The 21,759-nt window shown below is 38.5% G+C and overlaps 2 protein-coding genes across 11 annotated transcripts; both read right to left on the bottom strand.

Annotated features, from left to right (window-relative positions):
* Window positions 1–951: 951 nt before the first annotated feature.
* Window positions 952–10,631, bottom strand: atp6v0b (ATPase H+ transporting V0 subunit b). 2 transcript variants are annotated; one of them, XR_005708831.1, is made up of 9 exons: window positions 10,348–10,631; window positions 9,397–9,445; window positions 7,758–7,841; window positions 4,804–4,881; window positions 4,149–4,218; window positions 3,896–3,947; window positions 3,554–3,744; window positions 3,237–3,325; window positions 952–1,181 (listed from the first exon to the last, which is right to left on the bottom strand). XR_005708831.1 is itself a non-coding variant. In XM_040144515.1 (8 exons), exons 1-8 carry the CDS (start codon window positions 10,430–10,432, stop codon window positions 3,299–3,301), a joined length of 636 nt encoding a protein of 211 aa, XP_040000449.1. In that variant the 5' UTR covers window positions 10,433–10,631; the 3' UTR covers window positions 3,093–3,298. The 2 variants fall into 2 exon arrangements, 1 of the variants encoding a protein (XP_040000449.1); XM_040144515.1 differs by lacking the exon at window positions 952–1,181 and having other exon boundaries at window positions 3,093–3,325.
* A 2,231-nt stretch (window positions 10,632–12,862) lies between these two features.
* Window positions 12,863–18,127, bottom strand: LOC120799430 (zinc finger protein 771-like). 9 transcript variants are annotated; one of them, XM_040144639.1, is made up of 5 exons: window positions 17,792–18,127; window positions 16,378–16,737; window positions 14,563–14,751; window positions 14,395–14,478; window positions 12,863–13,410 (listed from the first exon to the last, which is right to left on the bottom strand). In XM_040144639.1, exons 1-5 carry the CDS (start codon window positions 17,961–17,963, stop codon window positions 13,400–13,402), a joined length of 816 nt encoding a protein of 271 aa, XP_040000573.1. In that variant the 5' UTR covers window positions 17,964–18,127; the 3' UTR covers window positions 12,863–13,399. The 9 variants fall into 9 exon arrangements, with proteins under 9 accessions (XP_040000573.1, XP_040000572.1, XP_040000569.1 ...); XM_040144638.1 differs by having other exon boundaries at window positions 12,863–13,281; XM_040144635.1 differs by having other exon boundaries at window positions 14,227–14,751.
* Window positions 18,128–21,759: the final 3,632 nt, after the last annotated feature.

Raw genomic sequence — 21,759 nt, 5'->3', positions numbered from 1 at the left:
GCTCTCGGGCTGTGTCAGCGAGCAGGTCCCCTTCGCTCCTGCTGCCTACGGAAGCTCGGATGGTCCAGACATTCCTTTGCTTTTTATTCCGCTCACCCGATACAAGAGGAGCTGGTGATTCGATAACCCACTTTCGTCCGACACACAAACACAACACGATGTACTTTTTTTTTTTTTTTTTTTTTTTTTTTACAAGGTTTTGTCCGTGTTTTTATACATCAGGTTTGTTGTTTCAGTTCGTAGTTGCACTCACTTGCTCCGGTGACTAATTGATTGAAGGGTCTTGGTAGACTTCAATAGTTGTTTATCATATTTATGTATTTATTTATTAGACTTCAGACTATAGATACTGTAGATTTAGTTTGCTGTTTGTTCAGTATGGTCTCTTAAAATTGGTAAAAAGCTTTTATTCATTTGGAATTAAAGTTAAATGCTTCCAAAAAAATCTGGAAACAAAATAATACTCACAAACATGGTTTTGGGCATCATTAAAAATGGTCTAAATATGCAGACAGAACACATTTTAAAGATTTATTTAACATTTTGTTGGGTTGCTCTCCCTCTTACTCAGTTGGTTGACTAGCTGTCAAGTCATGGGGTCCTGGTTGACTAACTTTTGGTCTATTTGTTTATATTTGGTGATTAGATTGTACGTGAGATATTCTTTAAAATTAACTTGTTTCGTATAGTTATTTTTTATTGTGTAAAAGCTGTAAGTCATTTCCCATAGATGTTAAATACTTGTAAAACTGGCATCAAAATGATACTGACAAATGTGATTTGGGCTGTTTGGTGTTTTATTTATTGGATATTAAGAAAACTCCTGATGAGACAATAATAATAATTACAACCAATTTTATGAGAGAACATAATGGATGGATAGACAGTCTACCTGGAATCTGAAAGAAAAAAGAAAAAAAAAAAAAAAACTTAACTGTTGCCAATCTTTTATGTTGAGTAGTAACATAAGATATGAGTAATTAGTATGTACAGTACCAGTTTATTCAGTAAGACAAATGTTGCGGTTTTCTGCTCCATCTAGTGGAAATCAAAACAAATTGCAGGTTGACTAGAAGCAATACAGGAGTGCATGGATCAATGCCTGTGGCCTGGGTCAGCTCATTGGCTCACGATTCAAAGAGAAGTGAAAAGCTTCAAGACGACTGGACCTTCGGATACATCTAAAAACAAAAAACAGGAAATGTAGATGGATGCAAACACAAACAAGATCTTGATTGGACCATTTTATTTATACATTTATGAAGCCAGAAGGAAGATCGTTTTTTCTTATTATACACAATGTCAAAAACAATGAGTTATTTTCTGATCACCATCACATCAACATAATGCACACACAGTACCATCTACAGTCACTGAACGCCAGGGGTTTGGTACAGAGTCTGAATTACCAAAGGCATCTTGGAGTTTGATCTAGGTTTAATCATAAAACCGTAATAAGGGAAAGATGATCTTGAAGCTAAGAAACCTTTGGGAGGCCAGGTCTAGATATACTTAAGACTATTCAGTTTCTCCATGTTAGATTGAGTGTTTATACTCTCTTTCAAAACGTCACAAGAAGGGTCAAGGAAAAATTACAAGAAAAGATTTCAGACGAGTCACAATTAGCCGTGGTCTGTCATCCCTGTGGAATGATGCATCAAGAACAAAACGTGCTTCCGTACATGTCACCAGCAAACATTACTCTCCATATTGCAGCATTTTGCACTCGGTGCCCACATCCACTTTCTTCTACTGGCAGCCAAAGGTTCAGAAAACTTGGAAAAATAACGTGTTTACCCAGATTTCTCAGTTAACATAAATGGAAACACTGTATAGCAAGCAGCTGACAAGAATACAAACTAAGATTAGAAAGCTTTAATGGTGGCTTTGTTGTGATGTAGCAGGAGTCAAGTATAGTCTGCTATTCAATGTGCACCCTACACATACACAACTAAGTTTTATACACACATGAAATAATCCTAAGGAATGTTAGAAAACAATTTAGACTTGCAGACATGAACAGTTAACATTTGATACCATATTGTCAAATGTCTGTTAACATGTACATTCAAATAAGAAAATGTACATGTACATTCAAATAAAAGTAATATGAAGATTTGCAGAATTTGATTTTTCTTTAAAATAAGGATATTAAAAATCTGTATCCATAAGGTTGATTATGTAATGGAGTCCATAGTTTTGACACAGAGTTTTGGGCGCCAGACCACCTGAGATTGCTCAAAATACAAGACTGTGGACCACTGCATCTATACAAAATTAGTTCCCCAAAAGACCTCTAGTTGGACGATGATGTGATAGCGAACATTAACAGTTACTATTGAGTATAAGGTAACACTAGTGTCCAATGTAGAAGTCTTAGTGCCATAACATTTTCAGGAAGTAAAGGAAATGAATGACAGGATTACATATTTAAAGCAAATTTGCTGCTGTGATCTGACTCAATTTGGCCCCCCAAAAAGCATGTCCAACTGTCCTGTTACCTTACTAATGATTCCAGATCAGCACTCTAATTCAAAACTTCATAGATTCTCTGACTTCTACAGTAGGAGGCCAGACAAATACTGTATTTGGGCCACTGTGTGGATTAAGGACCACTTGCTTAATAGCGAAGAACAGATGCAAAAACAAAAACTGACAGACCAGGCTAAAAACACAATGGTAAACACCCTCATGCTTCACAGGAATAAGAAAAGAAAAGAAAAAAAAAAGAAAAAAAAGAAAAAAAGGATCACGTATCCAGTGTACACACACACACACACACACACACGCACACACACACAAATATTTTCAAATACTAGTGTAATTTTTAACTCATCATTCATCCAAGAGTGCTCAGGAAAAAATATGCCATGAAAATGTCCCAACCTATATATAATTCAATTCATGTGATACAATTGCAAAGTTGTTTTCACGGCCCCTAAGACTACAGAGTGGCTGCTGTTAGGAAACAGATCTTAATGTAAAATCCTTCAAATCATGTACATTTCTGTTTGTACTTCTCATTTAGCTCAACTGTTGCAAACACACTCAGATCATCCAAAAGCCACAACAAATGCACTGGCATCACATGATTTTTTTTTTTTTTTTTTTTGTTTTAAACTCAGCCTTCATGTTTCTTATGAGACAAAAGGATGCGCCAACACTTCTTGCACGAATGATGGTTAAAAACAATACCAGGCAAATAGAGACATTTAAATAATTTACGATGTATTTACACAATAATCCATCTTATTTTCCAGCACTGTCTTTTTATCCTCTCGGCGTGTGAATGCATCTTCTAGTCACCCATCTTTACTTTCGACGTCTGTGGGAGGAAAAAAAAAAAGAATCCAGTTATCACAGAACTTTAAATGCAAACACATCTGAATCACTGTGTCTAAGAAACATACATCTATCTAGACCTTTCTGGAGATAATCACTGTCTTTGCACTGACATTTCTCAAAAATCTGTCAACAAACCAAATATAGGTTCCTCCTCTAAAGGAAAAAAGAACTGTGAAGACATTAAAAAACAACAGCCTGTCTCATTCACCTGCAGAATGGCTACAATAACACCAAACAAGCCAATTGCACTGCCAAAGATTTCCACAATGAGAATCTTCACGAAGAGGCTTGCGTTCTGGGCGTCTGCCAAAGCTGCTCCGCTGCCCACGATGCCGACACAGATGCCACAGAAGAGGTTGGAAAAGCCAACAGTCAGACCGGCTCCAAACATGGAGTAACCTAGTGGGACAGAAATCAAATGAGTCAGAGATGTTCATGACTAAATGGCACATGTAAGTATATTACAAATTATGTCAAAAATGTCAGTGTTTCTCAAGGTGGATATTTCTTTTATGACTTGCATTCAGTAGCTTCATGTCTGTTTTCTTACCAGCTTGGTAGTTCCTTGCTCCGATGGTTTCAGGGGTTGTTCCACTGAAGTTCTGTAAGATGAAAGAGATTATTATTAGAGCCAACCAACCATCACTGTGCTGCTATCTAGATGATATTAAGCTTGTTTCATGATCCATATGTATAATGCTTCCATTTATGGCTGTGCTTTCTCCTGTACAGTACTGCTGTCTGAAATTCCCACTAAATTCCACATTTCTTGAACATTAACAATGAAAATGCTCATTGCTTACCTCAGCCATGTTGCTGATTACAATGGCCATGATGATCCCATAGATCGCGACAGCTTCACAGAAGATGATGCTGGGGGGGAGACATTTAAAAAAAAAAAAAATAAGATTTGCTTTTTAATATGCAGCTGGTTCTCCCAAGTCTCCACAAAGATCTGCTGTGGACTAACAGAAACAAACTATGATCATGCTTGGTGGAACTGTAATTCACTGGCTACCCTGACAGGCACTCATGGACGCTCGTTCGTTGGCTGCGAAGTGTTGGTTTTCCCAGTGGAAGTAAGGACTCAGGATTTTACTGATGTGGATTTCATTTTAGCAAGACTGAGTGAAAAAGCATTTGTTCAGTATGTACTTAACAGATTAAGCAACACTTGTATAAAGATGCAGTCATAATTTGAGAAAATGACTACTACATTTCTCCATGAGGAATGCTATTACAAACAATTTTTGCCCAGTATTTCAGTATACAGAAGATTAGAATTTAATACAAAAATAAAATGTTAAGTTGAGCTAACTTCTTTGCTTAGCAGCAATATTCAAGTATGTTCAACTGGATAATACTATGCAGCTGAGCATGTAAAATATAAAACAGAATAAAATAGATGAAAAGTAGACAGAATGGGACTGAATGTTTCTTTCCTTCAGTTGAGCCTACCTGACCAAATTCTTGGTCTTGATTCGTGGAGCCTTGACACCACCACCAATGATGCTTGAGCCAGTAATGTAAATACCCCTGAAAAACAAAAGCAACAATAAGTGTGTCTTTAACATCATAGAAAACCACCAGGTGATATGATTACAGAGGATTAAGGAGAAGCAGAACCAAAGATCTACTGATCATTTAATCTTCTATTACTGATTTGGAAAACACAGGGAATGACAAGTTAAGTGCTATTTACGGTTGGCTAGAAGCATCTAACTTAACTGTAAAAGACCACGTTTACACACAATATTAACACGTCTTTGGTGCTCAAAATAATAGTTGTAAATGCATTTAAAATACACTGAAAACAGCAATGAGTCCTGAATGCAAAGACCACCTAATGAGGTTATAAAAAGATCCATTTGGCCACATTGGCAGCACATTTTAACTCCAATGCACATAATGGGGCAACAACCTTAAGGAGCCGAATGTTAGCAACTGAATGAAAATAAACTTCTGAATGCAGATTCAACAAGGAAGCCAGACAGGCAACTAGCTCAGACATTAATATAACAAATATTTACAGGATGTGTGTGAATGGGGAAAAAAAGAGAGAAGATACTTCTTACTAATTTTAAAAGATAGGAATTATTATAATCTCACAAAAGGAAAGCGAGATCAGTGATTAAATGTGTAAATCAGAGAAGCAAAATGAATGTTGTTGCAACCCTGACAAACCAGCCCACAACACCTGCATGGCGATTGTGAACCGTGTGTGGCCAACAGCCGCCTGTAGCTGTGGATTTGTGTCCCTCACCATGGGCTCCAGTGAGAGAGTTTGTGAAAGAGCTCTTTGACTGGCTGTTCAATCAAGCAAATCAATAATTTCATCCACATGCAGGTTTTCTATATTTTTCATTTCTGCCTTATCGTCCTCCACAAGCAGGCAACAATGGGCTGACAACAGCAGTGCAAAGTTTTTTTGGTTTTTTTTTTGTTGTTCTTCAGGCTCTGGGCTTCAACACATTCAATTTGCAGTAAAATAATGGATACTACATCAAAGTGCCAAATTTCAGCTTTAATTTGAGTTGGTTTACAAGAGCATTGAAAGAACTGTGTATGAGATATAGACCTTTTTACACATAGTGCCCAAATAGCAAGGGTTTAAAAGTAATTGGACACTTGGCCAGAAATGTTTTTTGGGTAGTTGTGTGTCATTTCAACATTAGGTCATGCACATAAGAGTTCACACGTGACTCAGAGGTGATTGAAAGTTGAGAGTTGCCATTTAGATTGAGGTGGAATCGTATGTCAATATGAGGAGTTAAAGAGGTCACCATGCAGGTGAAGACAAATAGGCAAGCAAAAAAAAAAAAAAAAAAAACACAACACACACAAATTTATCAGATGTATATATGTAAAAGGTAGTTGGTTTGCTAAAAGGCTGACTACACAGATGAATACACTTTAAAAAGCAGGTGTGCACAGGAAAACTAGAAAATGGCAAACGATCTGCAGACCAAAGAGCACAAGTCTTGTGGATAAAAGAAAAATCAATGCATTGTGGAAAAAAAAAAAAACCCGTTCAGTACACATCGAGTCAAGAATATTCTCTTGATCGTTGACAAGGAAACATGTCTGCCTACATCCTGGAGAACGGTCCAGGACGTTGACTTCAAAAGGTTCACTACAAGACGCAAACAACTGGAAACCTCAAAAAAGAAAGGTCAAAGAAAGCATACAAAGAGAAAGCAGCAGAGTTCTGGAACAAATTTCTATGCACTGATGAAACAAAAATCAGCCTCGATCAAAATGATGGAAAGAAGAAAGTCTGGAGAAGAAAAGGAACAGAAACAACATGCCCCAAATCATCATGCTAACTGAACTGGCACACTGATGTTTATTGATGATTTCAGTGCTGACGGAAGCAACAGGATGAATGCAGGGGTATATAGGAGCATCCTGTGGTCAGATTCAGCCAAACGCATCATAACTCACTGGACGATATTTCATCATTCAGCAGGACAACAATCCTAAACATACGGGCAAAGTAATCACAGAGCTTTTCACCCTGAAGAGATGAATAGTCGATCTACTCGGTCACCTGATCTCAGTCCAACTGAGCTGCACTCCACTTGGTGAAGTGCAAGAACGAAGGAAGAGAGACCCCACAACAAGCAAGAGCAGAGGCTGGCTGTAGTGAAGCTCTAAGAGAGCCTCACCAGGGAAGATGCAAAGCATCTACTGATGTCTGTGGGTCAAAGACTTCAGGCAATCATTGACTGCAAAGGATTTTCCACAAAATATTTAATATGATTATTTTGTTCGACTTTATGTGTAACTGTCCAATTATTTCTGGACACCTAAACTTTGGGCTCTGTGTGTTATAAGGGTTATCTCTCCAACACAGTTCTTTCTATATTGATGTAAACCTACTCAAATTAAAGCTGAGACTTGGCCCTTTAATGCAGTATCCCTTTTTTTTTTTATTTCAAATTGAATGTGCTGAGCACAGTGCCTGAAGAGCAAGCTTTGTGCTTCTGTGAACAGACCAGACAAGAAGAAAAACGAGTAACTTTCTAAATACTTACGGTCTGGTCTGCAGTTTGTAGGGACCCCCCAGAAGCACATTGTCAAAATGAACATAATGTATGTAATGTTTTTGTACAATGTAGTGTGAGGGTCACTGACATTATAGCTTATGATTCCCTGATTTATTTCAACTCCATCAAAACGATACTCAAGAGTGTTCAAGAGTGTTCCTGTATTACTAATTTTAAGATTTTCCTGTTCCACATTTACACATAATGTTCTTTCCTGAGTGTTTCAAGAAAGAGGAAATTATTAGATGACAGAGTGGAGCATTTTAGGCTTTCTAGTACCGCCACCTCTGCTTTACACATTAAAGATACCTGACAGAAGGCTGTAGAATACACTTTAAACTGTATTCCTTGTTGGGTACTCACCAGGCAGCTCCCACCACAGACAGAGAGATGGCCAAGCCAATACCCAGATTGGCCCACATGAAAGGAGAAGTTTCTGTCAGGAACCTGTGAGTAAAAAAGTACTTTTATAGGGAACCAGTGTTTACAGTAACTTGTAAACCTAACATGTGCAAGCAGTAAAATATTACTTATTATTTCACTTTCAAACTTTATAGCAACACCGTTTACCAGTGTTGAATATAACTGTGCGAGACTCAGAGAAATAAATACAGCTCAAGCAATAGAATGTCAAGCTCCAGATAACATTACATAAGCCATATTTGTTTTGACTGAGAGTTTTAGAAACAATTTACCATGCAGCGTGTTCAATTTCAAGCACACAACCCTCTGAAGTTTATCTTAAAAAGGAATCACGACAATGTTCTTAATGGAAAACTGAATGCCAGAAATTGTATTAAATGGCAAGCCCCAGTGGCTTGCCCATTAATATAAATATGCTTCCTGTAATGGAAACCAGGGCCAACGTCAGGCTACTGCATCATGTCCCTAAACATCAAGTAGATACAGAGCAATTCAGTAATTACAATTTCTCTCACAGTCCAGATGCATTTTGGGAAGCTACCATAAAAAAAATGCAGCCTTCTATTGTTCACTGCAGCACAATGTTTAAGTCACCTTAAAATGGCCCATTTATAGTATAACTGTGTTATACTGTGTATGTATTAACTGTATATTAAAACACATATTTGGCCTCTAAATGTAGTCATTAGTTAGGATTATGAAAACCTTGTTAACAACCCAAGATTGAGGTGAGTCTCTGAAAGCAAAATTAAATTTTTATACTCTTTTATACTTTCAAGAAAAGTTGGCTTTTTAACTGTCTGGTGAAAACAGTTTAGTGCCACCCTATCCAACGATCGAAGAGGGAGGGCTGGCCCTGAATCTCTAACAAAAATGCAAAGGCAATACTTGAACAGCCTGAAAGTAGTATTTGTCGGCAGCGCTATTGTTGCGCTGCCTACACTATTTGCCTTGCAATTGTGCAATCTGGGAAAAGAAAGTGTAGTTTTGCCACTGCCACAGTGTCTGTTTAGTAGCTACTACCACCTCTAAAAGACCCCAACTTATATATCTACTTTTCTGGTAGGAAATACTTGCAGGAAGGCTTATACCATTCTGCTTAGAAGGTGGACTGACTATCACATCAAGCAGAAATATCAACAGAAACTCACACTTTTGGTTTGTAAAGTGACACAATAAAGTTTCTTAGAGCTTAAGTAGTCCTGTTTGGGCGAGTGAGAGAGTCCAGAATTTTGTATTGTTTTGTCCAAAAAGCTATTGAACCATACTCATTGTTAACCTGCAGATGGTGGGTTTGTCACAGATTGTTACAAGATTTGCCACTGGAATCCAGCCTTTTCAAATGATGATGTCAGGTGCATGCGGCCAAAATCAATTGAAAAAGGGAGCAGTGAAAAAATTTGAACTAATATGAATGTTTCGTTCAAAATACCATCATCAGCACAGACCATCTAATTCTAAAGACATGGATAGGCTATTCATGGCTAGTTTTTGCATCTTTAGAGTCTTTTACTCATTTGTTAGTGTACGAGCAGTTTTTCTATGAATGAGATAGTGGGTTTGTGCCAAGACTACTTACCATGCCACATCAAAGCGGAACCCAAGGTCAAATATGGTGTAACAGATTCCTAAAAAACAAAAAACAAAAAACAAAAAAAAACCTTTATTAATTCACATGTGGAAAGTGGAAGACAGGTCAGCCATAAGCCTATTTACAAGTAAGCTTGGAGATCGTGAAAGAGAGAAGCCTTTATCACAGACATTTGCTGTACGTCGCTGCATTAATAAACTTTTCCCCTGCACCAGGCGTGAGGCAGAGTCACATTAATGTGGTAAAGTCACGGAGAGAAGGTGCAGCTTCAGTGTGATCGCTCATTCTCACGTGAAAACTGCTGCAGTTCCCACTTCGGACCGTTTCAGACCACTCAGTTGCATGCGCGGAAAAAAAAAAAATTAACGTCACCTTAGCTAGATTAAATGACATAAAACTGCGAAAGAATATGAACCCGGGGTCCCATAACAACTCCCACCAAAAAAAACCATAAAAAATTAGTCACCATAAATCGCAAACACTGCTGTCCAGCGTTTAAAGCTTTGACATTTCCTGCGGCAAGCGGTTAGCTATTAGCTACCTGCCTTTAGCGTAACGTTAAGGTACCGCTAGAGAAATGCTAACTTAGACGCAAGATAGAGCTGCTTGGCTTGATTGTTAAAACATGAAATTTGGATAATACGCAGCAACAAGTCGTGTTTTCGCGTCCAATTGCTACCATGCATAAATAACCTTGTCTCCAGGCGACGAATTAACATGCCAATAGAAGCTAGCGAACGAAATGCAAACAGGCGCAACCCTTCTGTTCTCATGATTTAGACAGGTCCCTAATTTTAGCTGCCAAACGCAAAAAACGCGCTTTGCCATAGAGAAACGACGACTGACTACACAATAATTGCTACATAAATCTACAGAATAGACGATTTAATTCATTAATTTCGATATTCTGACCGATTTTCAGGGTAAATATAATCTTACCAACGATTAGTATGGTGCTCCAGAAGGCCAAAGTGACCCCCGTGTAAAGAATGGCGTGTCCGTTCATCATCCACTCTAGCAGCATCTATCCGGCGGCCTAACCTGCTGGATCGCCAACGTATACTTGGCTCAAATTTAAAATTTGACGCCAGTAAGCCAAAGATAGCGAAATAATAGTGTTTCAAAACGAGCTATGAGCCGATGGAGGAGGAAGCGCATCAAAAAGAGAAGCTGTGCTCTGTCAGCTGACACAGCTTGACTACCATGTGACCGGGGACCGGAGGGCTGCGTTCGGTTATGTTTTATTTTCATCTCCTAACAACGACGTGTTAACTACAAAGGTTTTTTTTTTCTCTCCACCGATTACAGCGGTGGAAAGTAACGATATACATTTACTAAAGTACTGTACTTAAGTATTTTTGAGCTACTTGTCCTTTACTTGAGTATTTCAAATGTACTTCTTACTCAGTACAATTACTTATGCATTTATCTAAAGGCCGTAGTTACTAGTTACTTTTCAGATTAAGATTTAACATTAGAATCAGACATGATAGACTTATAAAGATCACCGCATTGTCACAGATTAAATCAGATGTTCTGAACCTTTTAGAGTTGCGACCCCTTATTAAAAAATAAGCAGCGTTTAGTTCGGGTCCCTTGTCACATCATAGATGGCGCAAGGATTTTGAATGTAGGGATTTTGAATTGTAATGCAGCATTTTTACATCACGGTATTGCTACTTTTACTCCAGTAAAATGTCGGAATACCTCCTCGACCGCAGGTTTATTACCACTGTAAATAACAACAATCTAGACTGGAAATCATGATGTCTACACAACAAAAAGTTTCTGGACACAGATAAACCGTGATTATTGTAACCGAATGCGCCCCGGAAGGCGAGTGAGAACCACCCGCAGCGCGGGTTGTGGTGTTTAATGTCATTGAGCTGGTAGGCAACATGTTTCATATTCTACCGATAATGTGAGTACCACAGTATTCTTTTGCATTATTCTTGAGACTCCTCAGTTTACATGGTTTCACTGTATGCCTGTTTTCTCTATTTTAAGACACATCGGCCCGAGAAAGAGTTTTCTACATTTACAGCCTGTATTTGTGCACATATTGAGCATATTATAATCTTTCACCTTTTTGCTTCTCAGCTTCTCCCCCCTTTTCCTGAGTACTGTGACTGACCTGCTTGGGAAACTTTTACCCCCCCAGTTTTTTTGTAGATTCCATGTCAGGACTGACAGATTTACCTTGTTAATTAGAAGATGTTGTTCGCTAGGGCCGAGCAGTCTGCTCTTCTTCCACCTGTAACTGAACAAGGTATGGCAGTTTTTATGTCTTCACTTTGTTATTTTACACAGCCTTGGCAGCTTTGATTCTTGCTTTGAAATCGCAATATTGTGCTGATTATTGGCCGTTCCTAATTTAATATTTAAGTTCAATTGCCTAGTTTTCCATATTTAATAGTATTATGACAGTAATGCCATTTATTATTTTTATATTGTACATGGGTGGTAATATTTTTGTTGTTACCAAGGTACTTGTGTAGTACTCCTGTAGCGTGTACTTAATATATGTACATTTTATTTTTTTACCTTTCTGGACCAAAGCCTATACTGTTCCAGTATTCACACATAAAGTGTTTTTTTTTTTTAGGCCATTCTCCTCACTCTATTGATTCTCTAATTGGAATCACATGTATATCTACCGCTTCAACCAGAGAAAACCATTGAGTATAAGACACTGTTTCACTTTCATTATCAATTTACAAAGTTTTATTGTTAGAATAAATACACGAGAAAAACAGCATTTCATGGCCGACGTTCCTTAAGTCACTGATCACTGTACGCATTACTACCACTTAGGCTGATGACACTCGTATTTACCCTAATCATTCAATCCATCAATCATTTTGAATAAGCAGCATTGAAAGAAATATTTTATTATCAAAATTCTTTGGAAAAACTAATTTTATTTATATAGCACCTTTTACAAAAACATGTAGTACACTTCCTACAACTTGTAAAGCACAAGAAAATAAAAATTATATGTTGATGCAATCCCAAAATACATGAGAGGACATGCTTTAGACAAAAAAGAAAAAAACTTTTATTTGGCAGAATGAAAACAGAGGTGCCCCAACAGCACCTCAACATCAGAGTTCACAATCCACTCTTATTACTGATTGACAGTATAAAAATAGTGAACAAAACTGGGTGAAAAACCTTGTATATGACTGGACCGCCCCTTATCTCTTTGCTTCTCTCCTACTCTCTGTGCATATACAGTATTTTAATAGAGCCTTTCTGTTAACCGGCAGTCACTTCCAAGCCATTTCCAAACTGCTCCTGTGTACTGTTAAATCCTGATTTCATAACTGCAATGTCGTCTGACAAAATCACCATACACATAAATTAAAGACAACGGCTGTGCTGTGATTTCAGCTATATTTACTTGTAAAATGATCAGTCAGAGAGAAAAGTTAGAAGCTCATTCACATCTGTGTCAGCTCCTTTGCGGTCAATTCAAATGAGACACAGAGAGGCGTGCCTACAGAGGGAAAGCCCAACCTAGCGCTCATGGGGCAATACTGGCGACTCTCTTCAACGGAAAGTAGCTGAAGTTTGTCGCCAGGTGCTTTTGTGAAGAAAACTCACTAACGGGGTGTGAAAAGTCGGTAAATCTAGCAACAAAGGCGTTGGCAGCACTGCCTGTGAATGTCCCCCTGATGACGCAATAGAGACTGTTTGGGCCAATCCATTTCGAAAGAGCAACGGCTAATGGGGAAACTCCAACACTCCACTGGCAGACCAATGGCGTAGCTTCAGCACTCAGTCACATGGCATCTGGTCGGGCACTGGTGAAACTTTATCACTCACTCTCTCAGTCAGTCACAGACATTCCCGATTACAGCGCTGGCTCCACTGTTGCGGTCCAGCCACAAATAATATTAATTTCAGATGTCAATCACTTACATTTGTGGGAACTATGCACTCCCCATAAACCAAAAATCCTTCCAAGAATTTGGAGATTAGAGTTGTTTCAAAGACTTACTGCCGGAAACAGAAATATGATTAATACAGTCATATGAAGGAAAAAATTAGGATAGTTTATCAAAACCTGATGGTGGTGTTGACAATGTACGACCTTAAACTCAGATACTATGACCTCTTCTCAATGGGAAATTTTAAACATTCAATTACAAAGATGTAGCTATTGCAAAAGTGTATTTCATTCAGTTGGTGAACAACTTTCGTCTTGATGGTTTCTCCTGTATAAACAGATTGTGTTTTTTCAACTGTGTGATATCAGAAAAACATTTCCCATAAATTTTTTGAACTGTGTGATATCAGAAAAACATTTCCCATAAGAGCTGCAATTATGTGACTCTTCACTTCTTTGGGTCAAGGAACCACTACAACTGAATCCTACATATTTTGCAAATACAATGCTTCTTGCCTGTATGTCACTTTACATGCCTTCCCAACTGAGACTCATTCCTTCAGGTATTGCAGTAACATGGCTACTGACCAGTATGGGCCCTTCTCATGTGGACTGTCAATTTACAACTAAGTCTGAAAGCTCTCCCACATGTTCTGTAAGTATTCAACTTTTATCTGTATGAATTCTTAAGTGCATTCGCAAGTGTGCCGCCCGATAGAATCTTTTCCCACAGGTGTTGCAGAGGTACGGCTTCTCACCTGTGTGGATTCTAACGTGCCTTATCAATACTGCCTTGTCGCTAAATCTTTTCCCACAGGTGTTGCAGAGGTACGGCTTCTCACCTGTGTGGATTCTCATGTGCCTTTTCAATACTGGCTTGTCACTAAATTTTTTCCCACAGGTGTTGCAGGGGTAGGGCTTCTCACCTGTGTGTGTTCTCATGTGGACCACCAAGGCCTTAATACTTCTGAGACCTTTCCCACATGTGTTGCAAGAATATTCCTTCTCACCTGTGTGGATTTTTAAATGATCATTCAATGATGATTTGTGACTGAATCTTTTCCCACAGGTGTCGCAAACATGCAGCTTCTCACCTGTGTGGATTTTTAAATGAGCATTCCATGATGATTTGTGACTGAATCTTTTCCCGCAGGTGTCGCACGCATACGGCTTCTCACCTGTGTGGGTCCTCAGATGTATAATCAACAGGGACTTCCACTGAAAAGCTTTCCCACAAGTGTCACATTTCAAAGGCTTTTTACCTGAGAGGAGCGTGTGGTCACTGTTTGGTCCTGGTTCACTCTGGTCCCTTTCCTCATAAGTAGGAGTCAAAATGAAGGTATCAGTCTCCTGCTTCAGTGCAAGCTGCTCTCCCTCCTGACTGGTGCAGAGTTCTTCCTCCTGTTCCTCTTTAATCTCCTCCTCCTTATAGACATGTTGCTGTGGGAGTTCTGGAGGGACAGAGGGACACAAGGAATAAGTTACTAACCTGATGATAGAAAAAACAGACAGAACTATAAGAATCCTTTTTGAGTCATATTCCTTTGTCAGACCATTATGGTTTTACTTTGGAGATCCCAAAAGGTCACGGGGGAACATTTTTTCTGAAAAACTTTTGTGTTCCCCTGATCTAAAGGAACACGTATACCACTTTCAGACAGCGGACTCATGCCATACGTGGGTCGACTCAGTGAGCGCTGGATGGACATTGGACCCGTTAATGTGACAGCTGTCACCCTGCGTCTCCCTGTCAGCTCCAGTCTGCAGTGTCGTTTCAAATGCTTCACTGATAACCCTGACAATTTCACTGACTCACAGATAAAAGTTAAGTTTCAGTTTCACCGCTCCATCTGTCCCTATCAACAGAAAAAAGACAAAGCTGAAGTTACCTTTTGATGTGGCAGTTGAAAGGGAAGTTTAAAAAAAGTTTATTTAGAACCCCTTTATTCATACCTATCAAACTGGGATTTTATTAACAAGGAGACTCCAGTAACTGTTAGAACAGGGTTTCAGATTTGTGAAAGCCCTTCTTTCACTGCTTTTCCCCTGTCCAGGCCACTACAGACCACATCAAGACAAGAAAAAAAAAAAAAAAAAAACCCTAAACTTTAGCCTCCTCAAATTTGGAAAAGATCAACAGGGGGAGTGTAAAGACTGTTTGGACACAGTTTAAAATATGTGAAGCCTTGTGCCTCATTTCCACTCCCACAGTTAACCATAAGTCAATGACCTGAATGAACCGTTTGCATATCGATAATTGTGCGTGCTCCACCACTCAGACCTGTCAATGTGAAGAACTGCAAAGAAGTGGTGCAGTTTCACTGACTGTGTCGGTGGGGTACTCCAACAGCAGCAGAACAGCTGTCATTACATGCAACCATTACTCACGGCTGTGGCTGTTTGCAGCGCCTACACCCTCACTTTATGACATCTGTATGTAAAGCATCAACACACACATTATTAAATGTCAGAAAGATGATCAGTGGTTAATTTACAGTGCTAATATTGGAACAGACTGTACAAAGTAGGCTCCGTAAACAAAACGATGGCTCAACTGTCATGGGTACAAACTGGTAAGGGTCCAAAAAGGTGAAAACATTTTTCTCACCCAAAAACAAAGAAAATAAACAGTGTGTGACACGCAGGCTCTGTAGAACTTCACATAAATTTGTTTTGCCATCAACTGTTATTCAACTTTAAGAAGTTACAATAAGCAACCAAAGCACAACAAGAAACATAAAAATACAGCACTCCAGTCTCCCAATTAAAGCACATTACACACACACACACACACACACACACACACACACACACACACACACACACACACACTGAACTCACACACCATTCACACTGAGGGCCAAGTCAGACTCTCCGATTCACCAGACAAGCATGCCTGCATGTGACTTTGAGAAAAAACGGTACCTGGAGGCTATAATGTTATTTCTCATTTCCTCAATGGCCACTGAGACGCTCCGCAAGCTACAAGCCTGCTAAAAAATCCTAGCTAAGTTAACAAGGTACAAGAAACCACAGCTGAAAACTCGTACAGTGCCTTAATAATATAGCCTTTTTACCTGTGTGAGTGTTACAGTGACTCTTTGTCGTAGGAGAGTTACATTCATTCTTGCTGTAACTTGTTTTTTTGTGACGTCTCTTCTTTGGCTTCGACTCTGCATTTCTAGTTGATCCTGGGTCCACATGCTTGCTTCCTTTCTTATCGTGGCTCTCAGCTACAGGAGAGTCGGGAGCGAGGAGACGGTGGTCGCAGTTAGGTTCTGGTTCACGGTGGTCACTGTCCTCATAAGTAGGAGTCAACATGAAGGTATCGGTCTCCTGCTTCAGTGCAAGCTGCTCTCCCTCCTGCCTCGTGCAGAGTTCCTCCTCCTGTTCCTCTTTAATCTCCTTCCCCTTACGGACATGTTGCTGTGGGAGTTCTGGAGGGACAAAGGGACACAAGAAATAGATTAAACACTGAAGTTAAAAAGTCTCTGATCACGTGTCCCTCTTGTTTTAGTGGCATGTGTCGATTCTGATTAGTTTATTGCCACTGTTGGTTTTTGTATGCCACTGCCATTCTACCAGCTTGTGGCATTTATAAACAGTATGCCCCTCATGTTCCAATGTCATATACCACATTTCCTCTGCACATACTGATTCTTATTAATACAGGCCACTGATGATTATGATATGCTTATAAAGTGTGCAACTTGGAAACAGCTTATCACTCCTCACTCACATTTCACTGGTAGATGCCAGTTCTGTGCCAGTCGTTTTAGTGTCATATGTAAAGTGGCAAACCAACATTTTGACCTGTGTCGCTCCCTTTCCACTGCCAAATACAACTCTCAAACTGTGCATCTCCATTCTTTGCATGAAAACGATCACTGTTGCTCAGATATGCCATTGTCCACTGGCAGGTACAGTGACTTGTGCATGTAGTGGAAGGAGGCCCAGATGAAAACAAAACGGTTTGAATTGTTTAGGACAAAATATGAGGAAGCTGTTTTTTTTTTTTTTTTTTTAAAGGTGTAATTAGTTCACATTGCACGATTTTCAGCATTAAAAGGTGACGTGTGTGCAATGGGTGGACTCCGAGATGAACATGAAATTCTTCTGAAATATCCATAAGACAACATGAGAAAGGTAGGGAGACAAAATCTCGGAATTGGCTTCATGCAGCATTTGCAGCATCGGTAAGACTTTATTCTGTGACGGACAGCGGTATCTACCAGTGAAATGGGAGTGATAAGCTGTTTACAAGTTGCACACAATATCAGCATATCATGATCACCAGTGGCCTGTATTAACAAGAATCGGTATGTGCAGAGGAGAGTTGGTATATGACGTTGGAACATGAGTGACACGTGACCAGATACTTTTTAATCTCAGTAAATAATGCGATGGTACAAAAGGGGAACATAATTATTCATCTTTGAATAAATAAGCTCCTCTGTTAGTTTTCATTGAGATCATTCTGGTTTTACACACCTATCCTGTGTAACCTTATTTCGGGTTTCCAAACGGTATCCAGCAGTCTGCGCTGACGATTGATCTCCTCCTCGTACTCGACGATAGTTTTTTGAAAGACTTCAATTATTTCTTCCGCAGCAGCAGTTAGTCGATCTACGACCAATTCCCTCAAATGCCGAACTGATGACATTGTTGTTTCACTACCACTGAAATATTTATCGGCAGGCACGACTACACCATCGAATACTCTCGCACGTGCATAAAGCGAACGCTACTGGCGCTTTCTTTTTTTACTTCCGCTGGGTGTCACGATGTGAAGTTCCGGCGGTGGAAGTGAGTGGGCATTGAGTTCCGCCCTCGGTTACGAACGTCCATCTGTGTCGCCTCATTTTCACAGGGAAATTAGGTCATCTTCCTCTGCACCACCACATTCAACTGATGTCTTTTCGAGCTATTCCGTAAACAATAATGTATTATTTAACAAATAAGCAGGGATGGAAGAAGTTCACACAGGAAATTGAGAGTATCAAAAACTCAGTGTAAAAATAAGCTGCATTGCATGCAATACTTTTAACAAAATGTCATTTAAAGTGTGAAAGGTGAGGGTACTCGTATGCATTGGTTCCTGTCTGTGGTACTGAGGCCATCATGTGTAAATAACATTTTTTTGTAATAGCTGGTCGAGGTCGAGATTTTTTTTTTTATTACCAAGTTTACATAATGATGGATAGTTTCAAAAGGCATCATATTTTAAAAGCTCATTATACATTTTTATCTGTAAAGTCTTACTCAGCAAACTAACCTTACCTGTAAAGTAAAAGTGGACAAAAATGTACACTATTTTGCTCTTCAATTTTGCAAAGTAGAGGTGAATATATAACAAAAAATGTAATTACTCAAAGTACAAATACATCGAAATCTATTTTTAATTAAAGTGTTCAATATTTAATATCTGTGTGTAATTTAGATGCAGTCTTGGCCATCTGAGGACAATCAAATTCATACTAAGGTAGAGTACTTGAGTAAATGTACTCAGATACAATCCACCTCTGTAAATATGCTTGTTCAATGTGAGACGCTTCCACCGATCAAACTCTAAAAGTGTTTCATGTCATACTTTAGTTTCACGTCCAGCAGGTGAGCTGCAACATTAAAGCACCTATTGCATGAGACAATTGAACTCTGAAAAGGACTCTTCTTCACTGACGGCTTTGGATATTTAACCTGGAAAGCTGGTATGTCCTCATGGGATTAATGCGGAATTAGACCTGTCTTTTCCATCCAAATCCTTCTTGTAATATGCGTATATACTTTTGTAAATTGTGTTTGACTCTTAATTTTATATATATTTGGCTTATTTAGTCAGCTACCGTCTCACAATATATTTGGTGACATCTATACAGTATCAACCTTTTCCACCACAGTTTTTTTTTTTTTTTTTTTTTTCTTTTTGTGGATTGAATTTACTCAGCTCAGTTAAATTGGGTGAAATTAATTTAATTAAATTCCACTAATGCAAATGGGATAGACTGTAAAAATATAAATTATAATAATAATTTAAGAGGTCAATCATTTGCACGTGGATGCATGTGGATGCAGATATTTTCCTAAATTGGGGGGATTACAGTTGTTACAAAGAAATACTGCTGCTACAAAGTTTATTCTCCATCACGTTCCACAGAGGTGGAAAGTTACAAAGTACATTTTTTTCAAGAATTGTAATTAAGTACAGTTTTGAGGCTTTACCATTTTATGCTACTTTCTACTTCTACTCCTCCAACAATTCAGAGGGAAATATTATACTTTTTACTCTGTTGCATTTATCTAACAGCCATATTTACGAGTTACTTTTCAGATTAACATTTTACAATAAAAACATACATGTTAATCTTATAAAATACATCGCGTTGTTATAGATCAGTGGTTCACAACCTTTTTAAGTTGTGACCACTTACAAAAAAACAGAGTTTAGTTGGGGCCCCATCTCAGATGTCTAAAGGCCGGAAGTTGAGCTATTTTTTAACTATTTTGTATAAGGCTGCAGCTAATTATTATTTCACATTACGGATTAATCCTCTAAAATTATTCAAATAAATACAACTAAAAGCAGAAAATCTTCACACTTGAGACACTGGAGCCATGAAATGTTTGGCATTTTGGTATGAAAAATGCAAACGATAATAATCATATCCATTTTAGATTAATAGATGCAAACGCAAATAGGTTAGCAGATCATTTTCTGTCGCTTCAGCTCTAATTGTATAAAATGCTGGAGTTTAATGTATAACAGAGCATGATATTTTATATGCTCTTCATGTGTTTTGTATGTAAAATTTTAATTTGTAAGTATAAAGTAACTGAAGCTGTCAACCAAAGAAAGTGCAGTAAAAAGTACAACATATGCCTCTGAAATGTTGTGGATAAAGTAGCGCTAAAAGTTTCTCAACATTGTACTTAAATTCAGTACCTGAGTAAACGTATTTAGTTACATTCCAGCACTGGTCATTATGCTATTATCTTTGGAAAGACTTCTCGTTAACATTTATAACATTAATTTTTCATTATTATAAAAAGATTTGCTCTTTGGGATGTATTTATTTAGTTATTTATTTAGTTATTCAATTTCAGAGCCCCAAAAGTAAAACTCACAACAATCACACCAACGCCCCTAAAAATTGTAAAATGTCTTTAATGACTCCTGCGGCTTTCGAAAGTTTGAAAAATTACCCTGATGATGTATCTTGGCTTGGTCTTAGTGACTAAATATTTTTAACACATAAAAAAAACATAACAAGGAACATTTACATGCATTCATTTTGAACTGCATTACAAACAAGGGCTGTTAAGTTTGAAAGACATGGACATTTATCAAGGTCTAATCTGAAATGCTGTAAGGTTGCATTATGGGGTATGTAGGATCCAGCGTTTTTTGAGCTTCACATATACTAGAGACTAAAAGTCAGGATACCTCAGCCCCTGCTGATTCAATTTTGACCATTCTTTTATTTAATATATAATATCTATCCCAAGCCCTCGTAGAAGTGCAGTGCTAAATCTCTGCACTACTCCTTTTAAGTGTGTTTTGACGTGTGGTTACGCTTGATATATAAGTGGAAAATGTGATAATCCACCAGGGGGAGTCCTTTCTATATCTGTTATCCTTCTCTGAAGCTTGTCCTCATTTAACTGCAACTGGATGAGTTCAAAATGTTTGTGTGTCAAGTGCATTATGTGTATGTACTGTGTGTTATGACATAAAACAAACGACAACAAATCAAATCAAAACGAGTGTATGACGAATACTTGTGGGATATGTCCCTGTCCTTAGCAAATTATTAATCTCATCTTTGTTAAACGATAAAGCATGTCAAGTCAAAAATGCTTTTCAGGAAAAAATAAGGCATTGACGTCAGCACAAAAAAATGTTCACAAAACCGTCTTTTCTGTGAGACTGACGGTTCAAAGTTGGAAACAATCCAGAAGTCCGACTTCTCTTCTTCATTAAATTCAACAGGCTTTCTGATAGTGCTTCCTACCTCGAAGGATAGTGTCTCCATCCTCATCTCATCATTCTAGGCAATCTGTGGCAGGTTTCACCTCTGAGGCCACTCAGCTGTAGATGGTATCAGCTCTGTCTTCTACTCCATTACAGATAAGGAATGGTTTAATGAGGACTCTAGGCCCTGAAGGCCCTGAAGGCTCTGAGGTCTGCCCAGTCACACCAGCTCGGGAAGCAATATATCCTGTTCCTCTCAATCCAAACGGCAGTCAGCATGTTTATGTGTCCAATCCTGCATAGTGGTATTCCTCTTTGTAATATATTAAAGGCCCCGTGATCTTTTGTTTTAGCGTCAGGCGAACACGTCTCACGTTGTGTTAGACAACCTACAAACAGCTCTATCAGCAAATAAAAGACATGTTGATTTAAGCTGTGTATTGATTACCCAAGGATAGGACCCTAAAAGGGGGGAAAAGAGCTTTTGTAT

The sequence above is a fragment of the Xiphias gladius genome, chromosome 14 (assembly GCF_016859285.1).
Source record: "Xiphias gladius isolate SHS-SW01 ecotype Sanya breed wild chromosome 14, ASM1685928v1, whole genome shotgun sequence".
NCBI lineage: Eukaryota > Metazoa > Chordata > Actinopteri > Istiophoriformes > Xiphiidae > Xiphias > Xiphias gladius.
The sequence above is the reverse complement of the archived record's forward strand: the minus strand, read 5'-3'. Positions and strand labels throughout refer to the sequence as shown.

What these genes read in the sequence shown, in the direction of transcription:
- atp6v0b (XM_040144515.1), bottom strand. Translation starts at nt 10,432, where the DNA reads ATGCTGCTAGAGTGGATGATGAACGGACACGCCATTCTTTACACGGGG. An exon ending in TAATCAGCAACATGGCTGAG is followed by an intron (nt 3,948 to 4,148) that starts GTAAGCAATGAG and finishes TTCATCTTACAG; the next exon opens with AACTTCAGTGGAACAACCCC. An exon ending in AGCAAGGAACTACCAAGCTG is followed by an intron (nt 3,745 to 3,895) that starts GTAAGAAAACAG and finishes CTGTCCCACTAG; the next exon opens with GTTACTCCATGTTTGGAGCC.
- LOC120799430 (XM_040144633.1), bottom strand. Translation starts at nt 17,963, where the DNA reads ATGTCATCAGTTCGGCATTTGAGGGAATTGGTCGTAGATCGACTAACT. An exon ending in AATAAGGTTACACAGGATAG is followed by an intron (nt 16,738 to 17,791) that starts GTGTGTAAAACC and finishes TTGTCCCTCCAG; the next exon opens with AACTCCCACAGCAACATGTC. An exon ending in TCACTGTAACACTCACACAG is followed by an intron (nt 14,752 to 16,377) that starts GTAAAAAGGCTA and finishes CTGTCCCTCCAG; the next exon opens with AACTCCCACAGCAACATGTC.